Raw genomic sequence first — 18,732 nt, 5'->3', positions numbered from 1 at the left:
GGACATTTATAGTAAAATTGAAATTGTTTTTTTTATTTTTTTATTTTAAAGGACTTGAATCTCTTAAGTAAAGTCTCATGTTAGAGTTTCTGTAGATGGAAAAAATAGGATTGGAAGACGAGAGACCTATGGCTACTGGGCGAAAAAATGCACATACCCTATATATTTTGCAATTTAAATTTTATTACTCTGATTTTGTAAGGCACAATCTAAACTCCGAGACTAGGATTCTAATTTGTAACTACCATTTCGACTAAATTTTTTGATGAAGATTAGTCATCACCAAAAATAGTCAAAGTCAATATATACTTCGCACTACTATTCTGAGTACAAATTTAAACAAACTTAGTAAGAAAGAGGGTAGCAGCGGGAGACAACTGTACTAATTAGTTGGAAATGGAATGATTTCCACGCTTGATGACGCCTAAGGAACGATTAAGCTAAAAAATGGATGTTGACATTTGATCTACTCATCAAGACATGGTTGGCGATATTGAAGCATTGATTGGTTCAAACCAAATGATAAGAGACTATTTTTTACGTGCGTACCAAACAAAAGAAAGTCTTATAAGTTTTTTTAAGTATAGGTATGGAGTTTCTACCACATTTCGGCGAATAATCTTTGTCGGAGAATTTGTGAACTCTCGCATCTCAACTAAGTTTTTTTTCCATAGTTGAAATTCAAGGATCAAACACTTAACCATTTGTTTAAGGATCAAACTCTTTATCACTTGGATCAATTTATTGTTGATAAAAAATATTATAATTATTTTTTATCAAAAGGAAAGTCTTATATAAGTGGTAGGAGCATTTTGTTGTTTTTCTTAATTTTCCAACATGGATTGACCAATTGTTAATGACGAGCTTAAATTAGCATTTTTTTATTTTTTTTATTTTTATATACTTGGCTAGTTGTTGGATGGACATAATGGAGGATACTCTAAATTAATTTCTATAGGCTAAGGCTGGTGGAATCTAATTGAGGATATAATAAATAAATACAGTGTGTTTATTTTATTTTTAAAAAAATTGCAATTTTTTTTTTTTTTACGGATAAAAATTTGTAAAGTTAGTCATTAGTCGATAATGTTAATGTTTTTCTCCTCCACTGAAACTTGAATTGGAGACCTTTTACTCTTAACACATTTAACGTTTAACTCAAATCAATTCAGAACTACCTTACCAATAATAAATTGGTTTAAGTGGTACGAATTTTGGACATTTTAAGTGGGTAGTTAGAGGTTTAATTTCTAACTCAAGATTTTAATTTTTCAAATATTGTAGAATTATTAAAAAAAATTAAACAAAATGATAAATCATTAAAAACTTATCCACACACAAAAGGAAGGACCGAAATTTAAACTCCAATCATCACATTCCACCTAACTATTTTAATATTTTTGTAGAATTTGTGGACGAATTATTAACTTTTCTACGTGGGCATGTTTAATTTAATCTTGACTGGCTCAACAATTGTCCGATAAAACGTTTAATCCCTAATGAGAGAAGATCGTAAAGCTGAAACTAGCTAGGAAGAGCCAGAAAAAGATGCATGCATAAAATAGACAGAGGGTCTTATATTGTGATATGTGTCATGAAATGGTGAATGTAAGACAATTAAGACAAACATGAACCGAAAATGACCATCGCAGAAGTTTAGCGGTCCATTCACACACAAGTCTAAGCAAAATATTAAGGAATTAAAATGTAACGAAAGGTTATTTACAATATGCTTTGGCCCTGAAAAAAGAAGAAGAATTTCATAGTATATTATTTGGATTAAAAATTTTGAGAGAGAGATCAATTAAATTTATTTTGCTGAATGAAAAAGATTTTGTTTGATTAAGTTGATGATAATAAATTAAACCAAGACATTGTAACAAAAAAATTAAAAATAAACCAAGACATTAGTCTTAAGCAGTTAATGAGCTTCCCTAGGACGAATTATTTGGAATGTTGCGATACCCTTAATAATGATGACTATTGATGAGAGACAGTAAATGAAATAGGAACCGAAGTTCAATAACATCGGCATTGAATTGAATTATGTGTTTTAAAAAATATTAACAAGACTCCCTCCCTCAAATAATAGAGAAAAAGTCTGAACATTTGATAAAAGAATTGAACAATCAAGGTAGGCCTCAACTATATATGAATTATTATGATAATAACATTTTTATATATTGGATTATTGGTTTTGTTGAATTTGATTAATTAGCAAGAAAAGCATACGCACGATTGTTTAATTAACCATTATATACTAGTATATTTAGTAACACTTGCACAAATTTTGATAAACTATAAAATGTTGAATAAAAAGTAGGTTTAATTACCATGTTGATCACTAAATGATTTTAAATTTTTTTAATAGATTCTTTAAATAAAATGTTAATTTGTAATTGATTTGATATTTTATTATGAACATTTAAATAATTTTTACTGTCTTTGACTCAATAAATAATTTTTACTAGATTATTAAGTTATTAAATAACGTATAATTGAGGTATTAAATATACATTTTATTGGTCAACTTGAATTGAATCTAGTAGAATAAGCTAAACTCAGCTATTGACAAACTAAGATTTGAATTCCAACTAAAATAGATAACTTGCATTTAGTGTTTGACACAAATAAAAGAGTATGTTCAATGAAGAAAATCTATAAAAAAATGTTGAATATGTAGGGGTGTGCTTTGAGAAATGTAGGGACTAGAGATGGATTAGAGAGTATCCCGTCAATATAAATCAATTGCGGAGAAATTGTAATATGCAAGAATTATTGAGGTTCAAATTCAAAACAATTCACTTATTCCTTTTAATATGTGAAACTTTTGTCATTAAAGTAATTGATAGAAAAAAAATATGGGAGGTAGCAACTCACAACCTAACATGAAATTTAGAGGAAAAAACACCCTACATCAAATTCAATAATTTTACCTGTCCACTTAAGTAGCATAGCGGATATGTCCACTACTTATGTAGCGACGTTATAAAAATGTGAAATTTGAGGAAGCACCCACCCTCCCCCCCAACATGAATTTCAAGATTTTTATAACGTCTCCTGATATGAAATTTTCTCATTTTTATGATGTCTGCAACTTAAATAGCGGATATGAGTATTTTGGTAATTTTGTAGGGCGCGTGAGAAAATGGGTTGGGTGGCAAAATAAAATCTCAATTGAGAAACCCACCTTTCTATTAAATAAGGATATCTCATTTTGCCACCCTACTCATTCTGGCGCGCGTACGAATTTATCAAAATACCATCGTCCGCTATTTAAGTAGCGGACACCCCCCAAAATACCCTACCTTTATAATGTCCGCTACTTAAGTAGCGGACGATATTTTTTTAAAATTATCATTTTTATAACGTCCGCTACTTAAGTAGCGAAATGGTAATAAGAAAAAGTCGTATGACGCGTGAGTATCTACCGGCGGCAAAAGTAAATCCCTTAAATAAGTGGGCTAAACTTTTAGTGTGGCCCATTTTGAAAACCCAACAAAAACACAAGATCCAGTAACAACTGAGCAGGGGAAGAGTGTCAAACTGAATTTACAGAAATACCCTTGCCAGTTTAGGTTATTCCAAGTTGGAAGAAGAGTAGTATAGTAACAGATAACGATATCATCTTATTGAAGATAGTTAGAGATTTTTATTGAGTGTGGCATTTCCTTCAAATGGCTACGCTTAACTTTGGCATAGCCACAACAAATGTAAACACTGGTGCTGCTGGTTACCGAACCAAATGGAACCGACAAAACCCCACAACAATTGTGTGTATTGGTCCAGGTCCTGTTGGTCCTCTTAGTTGGGTAACTCAACTAATCCTTAACTAACTAACTAACTAACTACTTTGTGTTGTTTTTCTTTTTAGTTGGAATTCGTTTATTGAATTATTTGATTGATTGATGTAGGATCCAGAAGGTATACTAGGGCAGCCCAATACTGGCCACCTTGCTAGGCTTGAGTTTAAGAGACGGATGGAGAAAGATTCCGATGCTCGTGAAGCCTTTGAGCGTCAAGTCCGTGAAGAGAAAGAGCGTCGTCAGGCCCTTCGCCAAGTAACTTAACTTTATCTTTAAATGTGTGAGGTGCTATCACAATAGTCTTGTATCAAAATTTTAAGAACATTCATAAATGTCTATTTTGTTAGTCATTTTGGTATTTAAATGTGTCTTTTGTTAGTAGTTTAGTCATCGAATATGTTTTCTGTTAGTCAATTTGATCAATTAAGTTACTAATAAAAGAGGCACGTGAGAATATGTTTGTAATTTTGATACATTTAGAGACTATAGTAGCACTGTCTTATACATTTAGGGCCAAAATGACTATTTAGGATTAACCTGACAAATGTCGTTTTACTCGAATTATAATCCTAAAATATATGAAATTCATCATGTTATTAAGATTTTAGTTCTATTAGGAACTAACATGCCAAATTTTCATACTCTTTAAGGAATGGTCCTCGTGAGCATAGCTCAGTTGGTAAGGACATTGAAATATGCAGGGTCGGGGTTCGAATCCTGTATTCCTACTTATTCACCTTAAGAGGTGAAATTCTGGTCACAAAACTATTTGACCAAAAAAATGAAAAAAATTGGAGGAGTGAAACTTTTGAGACTAAATTGATGGTTTATTCATTTCTTGAATGCTTCTTTCTTTGTAGCATTTATTATTTTATGACGAATTCAATGCTTTTGTCTGTTTTTTTCTTCATTTGCTTAGTCTCGTGATGTTCCTGAGACTCCACAAGATCTCATTGAATACTTACTTGACACTGAGGCTCAGGAGATTGAATTTGAGATTGCAAGAATGAGACCGCGGTACGTAGTACTTTTCAAGTGAATGAGATTTGTCTTTATATTCTGTCGTGATTGACTCTTTAGTTCTGCAGATTAAATGCAGAATTCTTTTCAGAATTAAAATCGGAGTTGGGACAGATTCGGTTTGCTGTTAACAAAACACCGGTCCGTTTCTGACATCTATTGTTGGTTATATTTCTGTTGAACAAATTGTGCTAGTGTCTGATCTTTTTTAAAAAGATGGTTTCTGCAGCTTATGGACGATAGATTGGCTGAGCTGGAGGCTCTAGAGAAAGCCATACAAGAAGCAATAGGTTTGTGAAAATAGAATCTGAATACAGTGAATGGCCAATTTAGTTCATAAAATTGTAAGGCACTGGTAACTTAGTCCATGAAATTAACGAAATTTAAAAATTATCTATGAATTTGAAAATTCTCAATCACATTAGGCACTGTCATTCTATTTTAGGGGCTAAAATTGACTGAATTGTAATGACTTGTAATCGAATATTTTCATATCAAGGACTAATTTGATATATTAATAATTTGAAGGACTAAATTGTCGAAACCCTACCATTTTAAAGACTAGATTGATTATTTGATCAATTGGTCATTCCGACCGAGAAAAAAAATATTGTTTAAAAACTATTACTATAATACAAGCTCACTCCTTTCTTGGTTGCTTCCATTTTCCTATGCAGAGGCTTATGACAAGATGCAAAATGAGCTCATAAAATCCAAGGAGAGCCTAACCAAAATCATGACATCAAAGGATGTCAAAGCAACTGTATATCAATCAATTTTCACAGTTCTTTAGAGTTTATGTTGCTGGTGTTGTACTTTGATTCTAGTTAAACCAGGTCTAATTTGTCTTCAATGCAGTTGCTGGAGATGGTTGAAACCAACGAGATTAATCGATCTTTGTTGACGCTTCTTGATGAAAACATAGCAACTGCACATGAGGCCAAACAGGTAATATCAATTGAATGTTTTTTCATCTGAATACCAGAATCTGTGTGTGGAGTTTTAACTCATTACCCTTAAAGCACAACATATTTTCATGCTGCCGTTACAAGAAAAAACGAAAACTTTGAACTGACTTAGGATTGTAGGAACACGATTTGTGTTTGAACCATAACAGACTAACTTATGGTGCACATACTTTATAAGAGATATTGAGATTAGTCCTTGTTTTCCTTGTTGCAGAAGCAAGCTGCAGAATACATGGAGAAACTCCGGGGGGCTCTTCTCAAATACATTACAGTTTAGTGCATATAGTACATTTTATTTCTTACTGTATTATCACCATTTGTGGAAAATTGTGCTGTCGATAATTGTATCAAATATACTATATAAAATAGAACTGAGTTGTCATAGACCTGTAGCAGATTTCTTCACCGTGGTATCATAGTAAATGAAATGTAAATTTTGAATTACTAGTACGACTAATGTATCTTTAGTTGGAAAGCCCTGTTTATTAATTGTTTGGTTCTGTTTTTGAGTAATTTCAATTTGTCTCCTTCATGACTTGATGGTTCCGAGCACATGCTTGATGGATGATGAATTGTACTGTGGCAGTAAATGGCTTTACATTATCAAATTAGATAGAATATTAATAATATATTTAGTTAAAGTAGTAAGTTGTATCTTTAAAAACAGTCGACAAAAGTTATATCTCTGGAACATATTAAAAGAAAAGTTATACCTTTAAATTAAAGCTAACATGATATACTTTCTTTTTAAAAAGAAAGTGGAATACGTAGCAATCCACACAAATATATACAATAATAAATGTTTTCCACTTTCTACATCCCTATTTCCTATACTCCTCCTATATATGTACATACATGATACATCAGTATATAGTTAGTATATAGCAGTAAACATGGCAGCTAGAGTGAGGGTTTCTTTACTGGTTCTCATGAGCCTTGTCACTTACATGTCTAACACCGCAGAATCCTCTATAACCCCGGCAGAGTTTATCAAGTCTTCGTGTAGGGCTACTCGCTACCCTATTTTATGTGTTCGATGCCTCATGGGGTATGCGAGCGTGATTGGCCTAAGTGAGCGACAACTAGCCATGACTGCTCTATCAGTGAGCATATCCAGGACACGATCGAGTGCATCATTTGTGAAGAAGATATCAAAAGCAAGAGGCATCAAACCAAGGGAGTACATAGCCATTCAAGACTGCATAGAAAACATGGGTGACAGTTTGGACAGTCTTAGCCAATCGGTTAGGGAGTTAGGCAGTATTGGTCATGCTGTTGGAGAGGATTTCGTTTGGCACATGAGCAACGTGCAAACTTGGGTCAGTGCTGCCGTTACTGATGATAACACTTGTCTTGATGGCTTTTCTGGTCCTTCCATGAAGGGAAATGTCAAGGCTGCCATCAAGAATAGAGTTGTCAATGTTACTCAAATTACAAGCAACGCACTCGCTTTGGTCAATCGCTTTGCCTCGATTCATCGAACTGTTGAAACTCCTTAAATTGGTCAGTTGTATTGTCAACCGCTTTGTTCAACTGTACTATTGTCAATGTTTTCCCTTAACTGATGAAAAGTCTCTCTTCTACCAATGAGTTGGATGGTGTTTTTCTTTTTTTGAAATTGAAATTAAAACCATTAAACATATGAACAAAACTTAGATACAGTTACATATACGTTGTTAGTACTGTTCCCCCAATAAAAAAACAACACGTCATTCTTTAATCCATGTCACTAACTGATAGTGATCTTTCCGTTATGTGTGAAGCACCGTCCCGTTATTAAAAGAAATTTTGTTTTTTTAAGGGTTAAATATGTTTTCAGTTTCTATATTTTACCTTATTGTCAAGATCAAGAATAATCCTTACTTTTTTTTATGGTGAAAAAAAAAATCCTACGTTTTTTTTTCGTCATCAAAATTAGTCGCTACCGTTAGTTTTTTTAACAGAACGCTGATGTGGCACAACTAGCCAATAACAAGGTGACACGTGTATTTTTTTTATTCTATCTCTTCTACAAAACTTTAATTTTATTCTATTAGTTTTTCAGCTATAAGTTTATTTTTACCAAAGAAAGCCTAATTTCAAGTTTTGCCGAACAGAATCTAGAAGAAGAATATTTCAGTAACTTCTTTTTGAATAAACCAACTTGTAGCTGATTAATAGGAATCAATACTTATATTTATTTTTGGTAAGGATTCAATACTTTTTTTTTTTTTTTGAAACGGGGATTTAATACTTATATATATATATATATATATAGAAATTGTCAAAAAAAAAAAAAAAAACTTAAATGTAAGATGGAATGGGCTTAAAAAAAAAAAACTTGAAAAAACTTAAAAAAAAACTTTACCGTTGTTGCCAACTTGACGTGCCGTCACACACGGAATGGGCTTTTGAGCCGATCCACGAAAACCTATAAATATGTAAAGAAAATCAATCAATCAATCACATTGCAAATTAAGTGGTCTCTTTTTCATCTATACAATTTGAGCCTTTCGTGTTAATAAATTCGCGCAGATCGATATGAATGATTTCTTACCACTTCCTCGTGGAGTAATCTTCAAACCCACCGATGAACAACTTATTGAGCACTACGTACCTTAAGAATAAAATTGCTTCTGAAAAGATGGATTTTGATTTCATAGATCTTGATCTCAATGAAATTGAGCCATGGGATATACCAGGTAGGTATATATGGTACTTTTGTAAGATATAATTGATCTATCTATATATATATATTAGTTAATTATTTGCAATGCTAACTCTATCTAACTAGATAATCTTTAATTGTGTCGAGATGCATGCAGAATTATGCAATATAGGATTTGGTGATAGACAAATAGGATGGTATTTTTTCGGTCGAAAAGACAAGTTTTCAGTTAGTAGGAATCATACATATATAACTACAAAAGCAGGATACTGGAGAGCAGAAGGAACTGGCTGTGCAATCTACTCTGATGATGAGAATGACCATAATAGTCTCATTGGAATGAAAAAGCCTCTAGCCTTCTTTCAAGGAAGGGAACCTAATGGACTATTAAGTCAATGGTTCATGTTTGAGTACCGCTTAGAAACTAATGAAGATGAAAGTGGCACTCTTCTTCAGGCTCAGGTTATATATTTATTTACTCATAATATCGCCTTTCTTTTCGATAAAAACCATAGTCTATTTTCGAATTTTATTTTTGTCTACGCTACAGATTGTGTTGATTATTATTATTATTATTATTATTATTATTATTATTATTATTATTATTATTATTATTATTATTATTATTATTATTTTACATGAATTACAAATTTTCAGGAAGAAAGTTGGGTTTTATATAAAATGTTCAAGGAACCATTATTGCAAAAATTACTATTGCTCGAGAATCAACTTAGGCCATTGCTCAAGGGTTTACCGGCTGCAACAGTGGAGGAGAGCAATCAAAGGATTGGCCAGTACTAGACAAATTTTTTGTTGTTAGAAAATTTCAAACCATGAATTTCTAAGAGAGATTAACAAATTATACATGAATTCATTATATTGATTTCCTTTAATGCTCAATTGTTTTCGTCTTTTCTTTATATTCGTGATGATGTATGAATATTAATTAGTTTTTATGAGAAAGTGAATATTTTTCCATCTACTTCTAGTTTCTATTTCTATATAAGATATATCCAAGCAGGGGCGGAGCTCCCTATGGTCTTGGGAGGGTCGCAGCCCGTCCCGAAATATTTCATTTTTACAAGGTCTATATTCATATTTTTATTAATATTAAAAAAAAATATATGCCGTAAATCTTTATGTGTCGCAATAACATATTAAATGATTTTGGATTTGTCTGAAGTTTTACGATCTATATGATATAAACTTTCAATCCAATGGTGAAGTTTATAAAATTTATATCGGTTAAAACTTTATCAAGAGGTGTAACATTCAGTTTCAAATTAGTTGTGCCATTTGAATTCACGAATATATCACGAACGCTTTTACTCTGTGTAATGTGTTCATTTTCGATCCAAAAAGCCTACTATTTAGCTATTTAGTTATATAATTTTGGTTTTTTATGTTTTGTCTGAAGTTTTACATAAATGATTTATATGATGTAAACTTTCAATCCAACGATGAAGTTTATAAAATTTATATCGGTTAAAATTTTATCGAGAGGTGTAACATTTGGTTTCAAATTAGTTGTGCCATTTGATCCTGAATATATATATATATATATATATATATATACTTTGGCTTTATAACTGTAGAGAATGCGTGTAGTTTTTTTTTTTTTTTGAACGGGTTTAAATTTATTAATAAGCACAACACCTAAACACTCCTTAGGTAACAGGTTACAAAAAAAAAAAGCAACCAAAATAACACAAATAATTGTTGAATATTTTGGATTTACTTTAATTATTTATATTTAAAATCTTTCAATAAAGGCACTGGCATTCTCTACAGTTAATTCAAGCAAGTTATATATATATATATATGGGGTTTTCTAACTTAGACCCTAGTTAGGTCTAAGTTAGCAAGGTGCACCTTTTGAGTTGGACAAAAATACCCTTTTTTTTTTTTTGAAACAATAGAGCAACTGGGGCATGTATGTAATTTGCATCATAAAATACCCTTTTTTTTTTTTTTGAAACAATAGAACAACTATTACATTTTTTAAATTTCTTCCAAATTTCGACCTCATTTTACGTGCGAATCGAACGCCGATTTCAAAAACTAATACCGGAAACCTTTGTAAAATTGAAAAACGATCAAAATCCATATAAGGAACGTCGAGTTTCGTTGAGTATTGAGGGAGATCGAACCGGGTCAAAAACCGGGTCGCACGACCCGTTTCTGCATAAAACGGGTGGGAGGGACGATGAACAGTGCGCGTCGCCCACGCCCACTCTCACCGGCGGCGCGTGGGTGCGCGTGCGGCCTCAGGGAGGCTCTATTTTTTTTTATTTTTTCATAATAAAATAGTAGATAATATTCTGGAAATTTTGGTATATTGTATGAAATTTTTGAAGACCCGAAACTATTTTTAGTTAATTAAATGAGTAAAAAGGTAATTAAAAATATTATAATTCCATAAAAAATTTCCAAAACTTTATGTAAAGTACTATGAATTATTTAGAACCCTCTTGTGTACCTCACTCTCCCTAGTTCAAGTCATGAAATTATTTTCACAAATTCCACTGATTATTTAAAACCATTTAACAAATAATAATAATAATTTCATAGATTTGTACTCTGAAACCAATTGTTTTTTTATTTGTTTCTAATAAAATATTAGATAATATTCTGGAACTTTTGGTATATTTTATGAAATTTTTTGAGACCTGAAACTATTTTTCGTTAATTAAATGAGATAAAACGGTAATTAAAAACTATTGTTTGCTTCTGAAACCATTTAGCTGGAAGAATGGTTTCAGAGAGTTATACTGTGAAACCATTCTAGCAGTAAAATGGTTTCAGAAGCAAACAATTAAAAATCAACTCCCCTGAAACCATTCTATCAGTGAAATGGTTTCAAAGTACAACGCTCTGAAACCATTGTACCAGCTAAATGGTTTCAGAATGGTTTCAGAAGCAAACAATTAAGAAATTACTCACTGAAACCATTCTACCAGTAAAATGGTTTCAGAGAGTTATACTGTGAAACCATTCTACCAGCTAAATGGTTTCACAGTATTATATAAAGATAATTAAAGGTAGTGAAAAATTGAGTTTTTTTTTTTGTGTCCAAATCAAACGAACCAAGTCTCTATTTGTAGACAAAAAAAAATTATGAATTTTGGTATAAAAATAAAAAAATAAAAAATTAATTTACAACGAAATAATTGAGTTTAAAGTATTAAATGAAAAAAAAAACACGCCAACCACCCAGCAGTTGACACGTGTCCTGCTTTTTTAAAATGAAATTTTCTCTCTCCAGGCGCAGATCTAGTGTGGTGCATGCGCTGGCTTATCATGGAGATGGATGATCTGGACTGTCTGATTGATCCGACAGCCATGATGAGATCATCTCTTGGCCGTCTGATGGAAATCAACGGTCTGTAACGGTGGTCCTGCGGTAGGCGCGCGACACTGGATCAGCGCCAATATGTTTTTTTTTTTTTTTTTTTTTAAAAAGAAAGGGTATTTTTGTCCAACTCAAAAGGTGCACCTTGCTAATTTAGACCCAACTGGGTCTAAATTAGCAGCCCCCATAGATATATATATATATATATATATATATATATATATATATATATATATATATATATATATATATATATATATATATATATATATATATATATATATATATATCGTGCCCTCTTGTTTGTTGATCAATCCAATTTTATGTTGAGGATTTTTTAATAGTTTGGATCAGTATAAGATTATAAATAACCAATCCAATTTCATGTTACGGTTAATTTAAAAAAAAATGTTACAATGAAGATCTGTGAAATTCATTTGATTTTTTATAATATTGGACATATTTCTGAGTTAATGCATCGTAGATTTGGTGTGGTTGTGCAAAATTGGTTGCTCTGAATTTGAATTTTGAGAATTCAGGTGTTGTATTAAGGGGCTCTGAATATTGGTGGCCGAAATTGAGAAGAATGAGATGGGAAGACGGTGACCGGAATTGAGAAGAATGATATGGGAAGACGGCGGCCAGAAATGAAGAGTCAATGACAGAAGACAATAGTCACGATGTGAAGAAGAAGAAGAGAATTGGTGTGAAGGAGAATGGATATAATAGAAAGAGCACATGTTATTGTTTTTAATCTGAACCATTTATTTTAATCTAAAGGCTAAAAATTCATTCTCATATTCTCATATAAATATATCATTCTCATGTGATACATCCTCTCTCTCTCTCTCTCTCTCTCTATATATATATATATATATATAACCGTAGAGAATGCGTGTAGTTAAATACTATTACTAACATAGTTTTCCATGTCAGTCATCAAAATGGAAGCAAGTTAATTGAAGAGTGTTTTAAAATATACAGAACAGGTAATTTAATTGTAAATAATGACTTTACTAGTTCTAATAGTCAAAATGTTGAATTATAATGCTACTTGTTAATATTGTTGATGTTAATCTTAGTTTTTGATTGTATGTTGCAACAGTCACTTGGGAGCATTCACAATGTGAGAACTAGTTGCGCGCTTGAATTGAATTATCAGGAACCGATAGAGTTGGTCTTCTATCGGAGGTGTTTGCTGTACATGCTGATCATCAATGCGACTTTGGACTCACAATGGCCGCATTGCATCTGATATATGTTAAAGACTGCGGTTCTGGATGCGGTTCTGGAATCACTATTGAGGATTCTCAGAAAATTTAAAAGATTGAAGTGCGTTTAAGAAAGGTTTTGAAGGGACACAAAATGACACTAGAAGTGCAAAGACTACTATCTCTATGTCTGTTATGCATAGTGATTAGTGAAAGAAGGTTGCATCAAATGATTAGTGACTACGAGAGGACTCCCATACTCAAGCTAACTTCCGATAACACTGTAGTGACGGTCCAGAATTGGGCAGAAAGGGGCAATTCGGTTGTGAATGTTCAGTGCAAGGATCGAATCAAACTATTATTTGATGTCGTATGCAATTTGACAGACATGGAGTATGTTGTGTTTCATGCAACCATCAACACGAATAGTAACGAAGCTTACTTGGTAATTACTCAACATCCTTCCATGAAATGCGGTATATATGTTTGCTAACAGGGTGTTCAACTAGAGTTATGTACGGAAGACAAGAAGGGAGCAGAAGTGATGAGAACGTTCCGCGAAAGAACGGGCTTAATGTTACAAGGGTTGAGGTATCGACCGTAGAAAACATGGTAACAAATGTGATTGGAGTTGGTGGAGCAGTGTTGTGGTCTACCGGGAACCTTGTGAGAAGAAATTTGTACAGTTTGGGATTAATTAAATCATGTTCTTAATGCAGATGCTTGTGTCTGATAATATTCTTAGCTTAGGATATGATCTTGTGTACATAAAAAGTTGTTCTAATGGTTGGTTTGGGTTTGGTTGTTGATAGAAAATTTAGGTGCAAAGATGGACAAAACAAAGTTGGGTCATTGTTCATTTAGCACTTAGGTCATGTGTAAATATTAGTACATACTTATTTTATGGTTTTTAATATCAATTTTAATGGTTGACTTAACTTGACTCCATTTATATATTGAACTCTCTCTTCCCTGGAGCTTCCCTTGTGTTCTAAGTTTTGCGTTTACTAGATTTTATTGGATGGCAACATTGAAAGATCTCTATATTATCATTGGAGTGGTCTGAGAATATCATTGAAGGAATATATCAAAGGGTTCTGCAATTCACATTGCGGAGCTTATCTCGATACAAAAAAAAATTCGACAAATGGATTATGGGCCCGTTTGTTTGAGATTTTTAAAAAATGATTTTTCTTGAAAAAAAATTATTTTCAAGAAAATCATTTTTTTTAGAGATTTTGAAAAAAAATCTAAAACTATTTGCCGTTTGTTTACGATCATTAAAATATATTTTTTTAAGATATGAGGGATGATGAATGATAAAAGAATGGATTTTGATAAAAATTATTGAAAATAGATTCTCATTTTCATGAAAAAAATGATTTTTTTTTTACTAAAATGATTTTTGAAAAAATCTGAAACAAGATAAAAAAATAAAATTTTTTTGTGAAAAATCTGAAACAAACAGGCCCGCCCTCTATTTCTTCCTTGTTAGAACCTGAATATCACAAAAAGTCTTTACTCTATACAATTGCCCACAATTCATTATCATTTCTAAATAGCTAACTAATTGGTCTCTTCATTCTCATTACAATTAATCCATAAAAGCATGACTTTAAGTATGATTCATCAGCCAATTCTAAAATTCCTTCAAGTGGAACTATGATATCCGATATGTAATCCATAAGGATAATTCCTTAATTCTAAAATGTCTTTAAGTTTCAAGTAGAGAATTGGACAGAAAATTTTTGGGTCATTGTTCATTTAGCACTTAGGTTATGTGTAAATACTACATACTTGTTAGTATTAAGTTTACATGTGACTCCAATTTTCATGTTGAGCTCTCTCTTCCTTGTGCTCTAAGTTTAAGCACTTGAACCTGAGAGGGGACTCCCTTCAGTGCTATTTCCCTTGAACCTATATATATAGGGTGTTATATTCATTACTCTATACAGCTGCCATTAAAAAAATATTAAAAAATCACTTGTATAAAAATCACTTGTACTGTTCTCTCCTTCAAGGACTTTCCAAGAATTTCATATCAAGAACCGCTCTTTCTTTTTTAACAAGAAATTCTCTTTTATGATCACATGCTTTTTGCGAGAGCTGCTGCCATCTTCCATCAAATTTACTTCATCTGGACAATTCCAGCACTGATAAGCTTTTGGATCTTGTCCATCACACCAGGGTTCTTGGTATGTTCCTGCGCAGCCTTTGGATTTTCTTGGAAATCAACCAATACCTGCATACAAACCCAACTCATATTATGAGCACATCTTATTATTGTAACAACAACACATTATACTTCGGGTGTTTAGGAAACTGATCAAATCTTCCTAGTCTATACTTCGGGTGTTTGAATAACATTAGGAAGAGCAAACTAAAGGAGCAAAATTTAAATAGTTCTGATCTGTCTAAGGTCAATCTATGCTATTTATGTTCCAATACATACAACTAATTTCAATTTTATCGCTTTTCAAAATAAAAATTCTAGCTTTTCAATTTAAACTATACACTTCTTAGTTGGTGTTATTAGCACTTCTAATTGTCAACTAGTAATAGACCCGCACGGGTCGTAACGTTACACCTATATTTTTTTAAGTTACACTTTGTTAAGTCAACTTTCAAAAAGTAATCAAAGTATATATTCATTAATAAATGAAGTAATATGATTAATTTAGTATATATGATTATTTGTCCCATGTATGATTTATTTAGTATATATGATTATTTATTTGAGATTGTTATGAGTTTCATGAATCAGTAGCATAATTTGTCTCATGTATGATTTATTTAGTATATATGATTATTATTTTGAGATTATTATGAGTTCCATGAATCAGTAGCATAATTTGTACATGTATGATTTATTTAGTATATATGATTATTATTTTGAGATTGTTATGAGATCCATGAATCAGTAGCATAATTTGTCTCATGCATGATTTATTTAGTATATATGATAGTTATTTTGAGATTGTTATGAGTTCTATAAATTAGTAGCATAATTTGTCTCATGTATGATTTATTTAGTATATATGATTATTATTTTGAAATTGTTATGTGTTCCATGAATTAGTAGCATAATTTGTCTCATGTATGATTTATTTAGTATATATGATAGTTATTTTGAGATTGTTATGAGTTCTATGAATTAGTAGCATAATTTGTCCCATGTATGATTTATTTGGTATATATGATTATTATTTTGAAATTGTTATGTGTTCCATGAATTAGTAACATAATTTGTCTCATGTATGATTTACTTATTATATACGATTATTATTTTGAGATTGTCATGAGTTCTAATTTGTACATGTATGATTTATTTAGTATATATGATTATTATTTTGAGATTGTCATGAGTTCTATGAATGAGTAACATAATTTGTCTCATGTATGATTTATTTAGTATATATGATTATTATTTTGAGATTGTTATGAGTTCTATAAATTAGTAGCATAATTTGTCTCATGTATGATTTATTTAGTATATATGTTTATTATTTTGATATTGTTATGTGTTCCATGAATAAGTAGCATAATTTGTCTCATATATGATTTATTTAGTATATATGATAGTTATTTTGAGATTGTTATGAGTTTCATGAATCAGTAGCATAATTTGTCCCATGTATGATTTGTTTAGTATATGATTATTATTTTGAGATTGTTATGAGTTCCTTGAATTAGTAACATAATTTGTCTCAAGTACTCCCTCCGTCCCAAATTATAAGGGAAAATAAAAAAAATCACACTTATTAAGAAAAAGTAAAACATAAGAATTTGAAGTATGATTTTGTGGGTTTTCCTTATTTAATTTTTTTATAGTATATTTAGTCTATGATTTATTTTCTTAAAAATAGTAAAATAATTTTTTTACCTATTTTTACCTATTAAGTATTAATTAAAAAAATTGATTTTGTAAAAAATAATTAATGTGAAGTCTATTTTTTTCTTGATCATAATTAATGTGAAATCTCATTATTTGATTAGAAGAGACCATTATTACAGGCCAAAGCCCAAAACACATTATCCAACACAAACCTTTTAGTAAAAAAAAAAAAAATCAAACTTTTATTATTATTATTATTCCAAACCCTAACTCTTTTTGTCTGTGACTTTTTATTTTATATATATATATATATATATATATATATATATATATATATATATATATATATATATATATATATATATATATATATATATATATGGGGTTTTCTAACTTAGACCCTAGTTAGGTCTAAGTTAGCAAGGTGCATCTTTTCAATTGGACCAAAATACCCATTCTTTTTAATTAATTAACCAAAATACCAATTAATAGACGAGGATCCAGTGTCGCGCGCGTACCGAAGGACCATGGTTACAGACCGTTGATTTCCATCAGACAGCCAAGATCTGATCTCATCAAGACTGTCTGATCAATCAGACAGCCCAGATCATCCTGATCCATCAGATTCCAGCGCGTGCGCCACACTGGATTACACCCTGGAGAGAGAAAAATTTGCTTTTTAAAAGTAGGACACGTGTCACACAATGGTTGGCTGGACGTGATTTTTGTTTATTTAATACTTTGAACTCAATTATTTCGTTGTAAATTAATTTTTTATTTTTTTATTTTTTTACCAAAATTCATAATTTTTTTTTCCTACAAATAGAGACTTGGTTCGTTTGATTTGGACATCGAAAAAAAAATGCAATTTTTCACTACCTTAATCTCATTTTTTGTCTACTAAATACGTTACTTGTGTGTTGTAATTTAACACGCACCACTCAACCAACTCACTGAAACCATTATACCAGAAAAATAGTAGATAATATTCTGGAACTTTTGGTATATTTTATGAAATTTTTGGAGACCTGAAACTATTTTTAGTTAATTAAATGAGATAAAACGGTAATTAAAAACTAATGTTTGCTTCTGAAACCATTTTACTGGTAGAATGGTTGCACATAGTTGTATTCTGAAACCATTTTACTGGTAGAATGGTTTCAATGAGTAATTTATTAATTGTGTTTGCTTCTGAAACCATTTATCTGGTACAATGGTTTCAGAGAGTTGTAATCTGAAACCATTTTGCTGGTAGAATGGTTTCAGTAAGTTGATTATTAGTTATTTGCTTCTGAAACCATTTAGCTTATGTTGCATAGGTGCGGGTACGGTACCGGTATCCGGTACCGGTACCGGTACGTGGTACGGTATTTTTAAAAAAATTAAGGTACGGGTACGCTCGTATAATTTTTTTTTAATATAGTTATATACTTAAAATAATAAAATTATATTCTTAAAAAAATAATTAAACATAAAAAATAGCAAACTTTAAAAGTAGTTATATTGTGGTTTACACGATTAGGAAATTAGGAGTAGTAATAAGACTATGCGGCTCTACTTTTAAAAATAAATAAAAAGGGAAGGAGACTGAATTGATTCTAATTTTAAACTAAAGTGAATCTTTATTAAAAAAACAAACAAATAAAAGAAGAATGGGATTGGAAAGTGTTGAAAAATAAAATAAAATAATAGTTTTTGATGAAATATGTACCACGTGTGTACCCTGAGAGTACCACGCGCGTACCTCGGAAGTACCACGCGTGTACCCACATGAAAAAACAAACAAAAAAACTCGGTACTTTGAGGGTACGTACCATGGGAGTACCATACGCGTACCGGTACCGGTACTCTGTCTAAAATGGAGTACCCGTGCAACATAGGTAGAATGGTTGC

At 31.3% G+C, this 18,732-nt stretch overlaps 2 protein-coding genes and 1 pseudogene across 3 annotated transcripts; all 3 read left to right on the top strand.

Annotated features, from left to right (window-relative positions):
• Window positions 1-3,591: 3,591 nt before the first annotated feature.
• LOC123908986 lies at window positions 3,592-6,307 on the top strand. Its single transcript, XM_045959752.1, has 8 exons — window positions 3,592-3,812; window positions 3,915-4,061; window positions 4,726-4,823; window positions 4,895-4,967; window positions 5,056-5,116; window positions 5,504-5,589; window positions 5,685-5,774; window positions 6,009-6,307. Exons 1-8 carry the CDS (start codon window positions 3,678-3,680, stop codon window positions 6,069-6,071), a joined length of 753 nt encoding a protein of 250 aa, XP_045815708.1. The 5' UTR covers window positions 3,592-3,677; the 3' UTR covers window positions 6,072-6,307.
• A 329-nt stretch (window positions 6,308-6,636) lies between these two features.
• On the top strand, window positions 6,637-9,337 carry LOC123908987 (21 kDa protein-like). Of its 2 annotated transcripts, XR_006809792.1 has the most exons (4): window positions 6,637-7,297; window positions 8,309-8,475; window positions 8,599-8,903; window positions 9,099-9,337. XR_006809792.1 is itself a non-coding variant. In XM_045959753.1 (1 exon), the coding sequence occupies exon 1, from the start codon at window positions 6,688-6,690 to the stop codon at window positions 7,291-7,293; it is 606 nt and encodes a 201-aa protein (XP_045815709.1). In that variant the 5' UTR covers window positions 6,638-6,687; the 3' UTR covers window positions 7,294-7,381. The 2 variants fall into 2 exon arrangements, 1 of the variants encoding a protein (XP_045815709.1); XM_045959753.1 differs by lacking the exons at window positions 8,309-8,475; window positions 8,599-8,903; window positions 9,099-9,337 and having other exon boundaries at window positions 6,638-7,381.
• LOC123904702 lies at window positions 8,418-13,718 on the top strand (annotated as a pseudogene).
• Window positions 13,719-18,732: the final 5,014 nt, after the last annotated feature.

The sequence above is a fragment of the Trifolium pratense genome, linkage group LG2 (genome assembly GCF_020283565.1).
Source record: "Trifolium pratense cultivar HEN17-A07 linkage group LG2, ARS_RC_1.1, whole genome shotgun sequence".
NCBI lineage: Eukaryota > Viridiplantae > Streptophyta > Magnoliopsida > Fabales > Fabaceae > Trifolium > Trifolium pratense.
This window is presented reverse-complemented; position numbering and strand designations above follow the sequence as displayed.

What these genes read in the sequence shown, in the direction of transcription:
- LOC123908987 (XM_045959753.1), top strand. Translation starts at nt 6,688, where the DNA reads ATGGCAGCTAGAGTGAGGGTTTCTTTACTGGTTCTCATGAGCCTTGTC.
- LOC123908986 (XM_045959752.1), top strand. Translation starts at nt 3,678, where the DNA reads ATGGCTACGCTTAACTTTGGCATAGCCACAACAAATGTAAACACTGGT. An exon ending in GTCGTCAGGCCCTTCGCCAA is followed by an intron (nt 4,062 to 4,725) that starts GTAACTTAACTT and finishes TCATTTGCTTAG; the next exon opens with TCTCGTGATGTTCCTGAGAC. An exon ending in AGCCATACAAGAAGCAATAG is followed by an intron (nt 5,117 to 5,503) that starts GTTTGTGAAAAT and finishes TTTCCTATGCAG; the next exon opens with AGGCTTATGACAAGATGCAA.